Source organism: Mus pahari, chromosome 6 (assembly GCF_900095145.1).
Source record: "Mus pahari chromosome 6, PAHARI_EIJ_v1.1, whole genome shotgun sequence".
Taxonomy (NCBI): Eukaryota; Metazoa; Chordata; class Mammalia; order Rodentia; family Muridae; genus Mus; species Mus pahari.
In genome coordinates, this window is record NC_034595.1 from 69,602,511 (window position 1) to 69,608,138 (window position 5,628).

A 5,628-nucleotide genomic window follows, 5' to 3' on the forward strand; every position below is an offset into this window, starting at 1 on the left:
AGAGAGAGAGAGAGAGAGAGAGAGAGAGAGAGAACACAAAAGAACTGATCTATTTGATTTTGTCATCTAAAGTCCATGCAAGAGTCAGACCTCCATACTATGAAAATCTGTTCAGACATTTAAAAGAATGAACTGCTTCTTTTTGGACTGAGCTCCCAATACTCGGTGGTACAGCATTCACCCAGGCTGTGACTCTATCCTCAGCATCTCAGAAATTAAAAAAAAAAAAAAAAACAAGAACAAAGCTGGACAGAGTTAATCCCAGTACTCCAGAGGCAGAGGCAGGTGGATTCCTGTGAGTTCAAAGCTAGCCTACTCTACGTAGCAAGTTCTAGGCCAGCCAGAGCTATACAGTGAGACCCTGTCTCAAAATGAATCAGTTACATAGATAAACAGATAAATTATGTGCACAGACACATATAGTGCGGTATAACTTATATTTAAAGATTAACTATTGTGACGGTTTGTATATGCTCAGCCCAGGGAGTGGCACTATAAGAAGGTACAGCCCTGTTGGAGTGGGTGTGTCACTATGGGTGTGAGCTTTAAGACCCTCATCCTAGCTGCCTGAAGTCAGTATCTGCTAAACAGCCTTCAGATGAAGATGGAGAACTCTCAGCTCCTCCTGCACCATGGCTGCCTGGATGCCGCCAGGCTCCAGCCTTGATGATACTGGACAGAACCTCTGACATGTAAGCCAGCCCCAATTAAATGTTGTCCTTATAAGAGCTGCCTTAGTCATGGTGTCTATTCACAGCAGTAAAACCCTAACTAAAACAAATATTGTTTGCAAATATGTAAATACATTGAAAAATCTGAAGAATATAACAAAGCTCCTAAGAGTGACTTATTTTTTTGTTTTGTTTTGTTTCGTTTTAGTTTTTTTCCTTTTTTTTTTTTTTTTTGAGACAGGGTTTCTCAGTGTAACAGCCCTGGTGATCCTGGAACTTGATCTATAAACCAGTTTGGCCTGGAACTCACAGAGATTCACCTACTTCTGCCTCTCGAATTCGAGGATTAAAGGTGGGCACCACCACCACCACCCAGGCACTACTGAGGCTCTCTTTTCCATATCTGTCCTTGTATATGTGTGTGCACGTGTGTGTGCACATTTGTATGTGTGAGTGCTGCACAGAGGTCAGAGGATATCCTCGGGTGTTGGTCCTTCACTTCCACCTTGTTGGAGACAGGATCTCCTGGCCTTTTTCTCTAAGTATAGCAGCCTGGGAGCCCTTGAATGTCCAAGGATGTTTCTGTCTCTCCATCCTCTCCTGGTGCTGTAATTCTGGGATCACAGATGCCTTTGACTGTGCCCGGCTTTGTGTGAGTCCTAAGGATTCAATCCTTAGGCTTGCACGGCAAGGGCTTCCTTCAGAGCTCTTTGCCTGTAGCTAGGGTTGACCTCCATTCCTCTTGCCTCTACTTCCCTAGTCCTGGGACTATAGACATATACTGCTGTACTCAAGGTTTCTTTATTTTTTTATTTTTTTTTTATTTTTTATTTTTTTTATTTTTTGTACTCAAGGTTTCTAATTAAATAATCACATGCGGTGTAAGGGTTAAAACCGAGTCTGAGATTAGTGTTTAAAACAGAGAGGTACATAGCACAACAAGCATGTATAAACATGCCAGCACATGGCTTGGCTGGAAAGGGTACTTGCTGCCAAGCTTAGCAAACTCAGTTCGATCACCAGAATCCACATGGTGGAAGGAGAACCAACCTCCTCAAGTTGTCCTCTGACCCCTGTGGCACACATGCACCACTGGTGCCTGCACAAGGCAAGTGCATGTTTTGGGGCTTGTTTTTGTCTTTGTTTTTCCAGTCAGGGTTTCTCTATGTAACAACAGCCCTGGCTGTTGTGGAACTCATTCTGTAAACCAGGCTAGCCTTGAACTTGCAGAGATCCACCTGCCGCCACCACCCGAGTACACCACCGCCACCTGGCCACACAATTGGGTTTTAAAACAGCAGGTTTTAAGTTTCCAATTTTGTGTTGGGCCACAGTCATTGTTTGCCTGCTAGGCTTTCTCAAAGGTCCAGATGAAGTGATGAAGTCCGATGAAGCAGAGCCATCCCCAACAGAAACGAGGAGGTGAGGCAGTGGAAACAGTGGAACATGAGAGACCAGAGGCTAGAGCCTGGAGAGGACCGGCTAGGCAAGGGAAGAGGAACCACAGCCATACTGCAGTTCACTGCAGTCAGCGTTGCTCCAGCCTTACCGGTCTGTGGGGCAGCGCCGCATCTGGCTGTGACGGAAGAAGCCTCTGGAGCTAGTGCGGTCTTGTTGCTGCCACTGGCAGGTAACCGTCTTCAGATCCAAGGTAAAGCATTGAAGTCCAATTGTCACTGCGGTCAAAGAAGAGGACCGTGAGTTCTTACTCAGGAGAGTCCCTAAACCGTCTCTACCCCCACAGCAGAATATCCTCAACTATTCTTCTTTCTCTTCCTGAACATAGCTGTCCTGCACAATGACAGGTCTGAGGTCATCAGAAATGACCACACTTCCCAGGGCTTCTGCATCCCACCTAAGCCTCCAGGGAGACTTTTTTTCTCTTTTTTCTTTTTCATTTTTAAATTTTATTTATTTAATGTATGAGTGCTGTGCTGCATATACATATGTCTGCCTATAGATGGTTGTGAGCCACCATGTGGTTGCTGGGAATTGAATTCATGACCTCTGGAAGAGCAGCCAGTGCTCTTAGCAGCTGAGCCATCTCTCCAGCCCCTCTTCTTTTCTTTTTTAATTTTCTTATTCTTTTACTGACCCACCTGCATCTCCTGGAAGATCCACAGTCACAGGGAAGGACCAGGGTCCCCAGGAGCCACGAAGGGAGACCCCGTCGGGTTGGCTGCGTAGCTGGAGCCAGTAGGACTTGCCAGCCTGGAGGCCTGAGACGAGACAGCTCCCACCCTTCACTGTCAGAGATGGAGCCTGGGGAGAAAATTCCCAGCACGGGGAACTAGGCCTGCTTCTCAGCTAGGATAGGCCACACACCTAGCATTTGGACCACTGTGCAAAACTCAGCTCCTTGCCAGAGAGATATGCACATAGACAGGGACCTATGCGGATGACTTTCAGGTTGTGTTCTAGGGTTCTTACAAAGTCTCAATTTGGAAGTCTGAAAGCCTTCAGTTACCTTGGTGTGAATGGTCCTAAATGGGAGACCCCTAAACGGGGCTCCTGAAAGCTAGTCAGGGTCTATATTGACTCTTCAAAGACCAACCCAGCCTGGGATCCCCTAAGTATGGCCTTTCTTTTCCAGGGGCTGTATTGGGGGAGGGTAGAAGGGAGGGTACTTCTCCAGCTGGGGAGGTCCTCAATGGTCCATGCTGTTGGGATGCTGTAGGATGAACACACGGAGGCTGGTCATGAACAGGGACTGGGTTCGGCATCCACAAAGTGGGGCAGCAGGTTTCTGTGGAGAGCAGCTGAATGATGGAGCGGGCAGTGGCGTTGCTGGAGTCCGTGGGGCCATAGCTGAGTTCATGCCTCAAGAAGTCACTGATTTCAGGAGCAGGGGCCTCCCAGTGGATCTGAAGTTCCCCTGGTTGGCTCCCACCCCTGGCCTTGATGACCCTGGGGGGAGCTGGCAGGCCTGAGGTCAAAATAAGGTGCATTAAATCACTGAGGGCCAGGCTTTGGTTCAACCCACGGGCTACAGAGAAGGTGGCGAAAGCTGTAGAGAGCAACCCTGAACTCCCAAAGATGCTGGTTCTCATTTCCATGGAGGGGAGGGAAGGGGAGGAAGGTTGCCTGTCCTGTTTTCCTATCCTCTTGAGAGAAATGAGCTCACTATGTGTAATGTTTGTGAGTGAGTGAGTGAGTGAGTGTGTGTTTGAAGTTTCTAAAGTCATTTCTTTCTTTTTTTTAAATTTATTTATTATTATAATATAAATAAGTACAGGGTGTCAGATCTCATTATGGATGATTATGAGCCACCATGTGGTTGCTGGGATTTGAACTGAGGACCTTCAGAAGAGCAGTCAGTGCTCTTAACCGCTGAGCCATCTCACCAGCCGGTTTCTTAAACACTCTTTTCATCTCTGTCTCCTTGTCACCCAGCGCACGTCAACAACCTGATGGTTGGGTGGGTGAGTACATATATATGTTAATGAGAGGAGCGAGTTGTCCTTGATGTGAAATGATTTAGGGGAGAAGTCTAGTTCTGGATGCCAAGGCTAAGAGGAATGATAAGCTGGGTTCTGAGGTGCCTCTGGGAACCTGAGAGAGAAGGGTAACCACATTGTCCTGAAAGATTATAGGCAAGCCTGATTCTGGGAGCTTGAGCAGGTAGCAGACAGAGAGGCAGTGTGGCAGAGAAGCCCTTACCCACACTATCCACAAACAGCACCCGCTGGATCAAAGTCTGGTTGAGGGACACATTCTTCACCCAGAGGTGCAGGGGAAAGAAGAGACGCACTTCATCCTGGGCTGGAAACTGGCACACATACCGGGTTCCAAAGGTGGGCACACTCTGGGAATACAGGGGGCATGCCCGGGGCTTCTCTCTGTTGGTACAGCCATCATGTCAGCCCTGAGGACCCAGGCTGAACCCATGCCCAATTTCTGTCTCCATCATTGCCGTTTTCTTCTCACTGCTGGAGGTAGGGGCTTGAACGGGACCATTTATAGGGTGGCTATGTATTGGGCATGTATTTACAGGAATCCTCTGATAGGGCAAAAAGACAGGAAAGCTAAGAATGTGACTCAGCTAAAGATAAGGACAGATAAATGAGGGTTGGGGTACAGCCCAGGACCTACCCTCGGTAGGCATACAGCAGCTGGTATGTCCCTCTGGGTGCTGCCTCTTCCTCATTCCAGAAGCAGGTGAGGTCCTCAAATGTTTGGGAGAAGCAGTTCAGGGGCTCTGTGCCCAAGGCCAGCAAGAAGACATCTGAGAACAGAGATGGTGAGCTGGGCTCTAGATCATTCCAGTCATGTTTGTGGGGTAAAAGAAGGGAAGCAGTGAGAGTCTCTTACCCTATGTCCCCTCCCAGGGCTCCCTTTGCCTGGGAATAGGTAACATCCACCTTCTACCCACCTCACCTTGGCTGGTGACTTGTGCCTGGTTTGGAAGGGCCAAGAGGAGGCAGGAGGTGACCGTGAAGAGGGCCCAAGAGGGCATCTTCTCCGGCACTGTGTGCCTGCCTTAGCCCATCCTCCCTTCAGGAAGCTGGGCCCCAATCCCCCCCAGGGCCAGCCCCTCAGGTTCCTGTCAGATACAGCCCCACGTCCTGTCCCTCTGGGGCCCATCCAGACCACACTGGGGCCAGGGGCCAGGGGCCAGAGGAGGGGGAATGGGCAGGAGGGTGAGAGGAATTCGAAAGAAAAGCCACGAGCCTTCCCTTGGCAGGGACACAGAGGTATATATTTGCCTGTGACTCAAATGGAGACACCCTGTGGGTGTGTGGACTACTGAGGAAGAGCATGTGGCTGTCAGAACAGTGTTAACTTAACCACGCTACATGTGTTGACTAAACGCCTGTCCAGTAGTCTTATTTCTATTGGGAAGATGAAGTTAAAAGGTTGCTCAAGGTCACATGCCCAGTCAGACGAAAGGCTCAGGAGATCACGCCTCAGAAGGCAAGTGCGTGCTCAGCAGTCATGCCACGCTCCTGGAGTGATG

The 5,628-nt window shown here is 48.9% G+C and overlaps 1 protein-coding gene across 3 annotated transcripts in view; it reads right to left on the bottom strand.

Annotated features, from left to right (window-relative positions):
* The window catches only part of Mpl (MPL proto-oncogene, thrombopoietin receptor), a 14,026-nt gene extending 8,899 nt beyond the window's left edge, over positions 1 to 5,127 (bottom strand). For 2 of the 3 annotated variants that reach the window (XM_021200705.1, XM_021200707.1), the window contains exons 1-6: positions 5,049 to 5,127; positions 4,764 to 4,896; positions 4,332 to 4,510; positions 3,299 to 3,597; positions 2,771 to 2,933; positions 2,221 to 2,347 (exon numbers count right to left, since the gene is read on the bottom strand). In XM_021200705.1, the coding sequence (XP_021056364.1) occupies positions 2,221 to 2,347; positions 2,771 to 2,933; positions 3,299 to 3,597; positions 4,332 to 4,510; positions 4,764 to 4,896; positions 5,049 to 5,127 (980 nt within the window). The remainder of the gene's footprint in view (positions 1 to 2,220; positions 2,348 to 2,770; positions 2,934 to 3,298; positions 3,598 to 4,331; positions 4,511 to 4,763; positions 4,897 to 5,048) is intronic. The other variant, XM_021200706.1, reaches the window with a different exon arrangement.
* Positions 5,128 to 5,628: the final 501 nt, after the last annotated feature.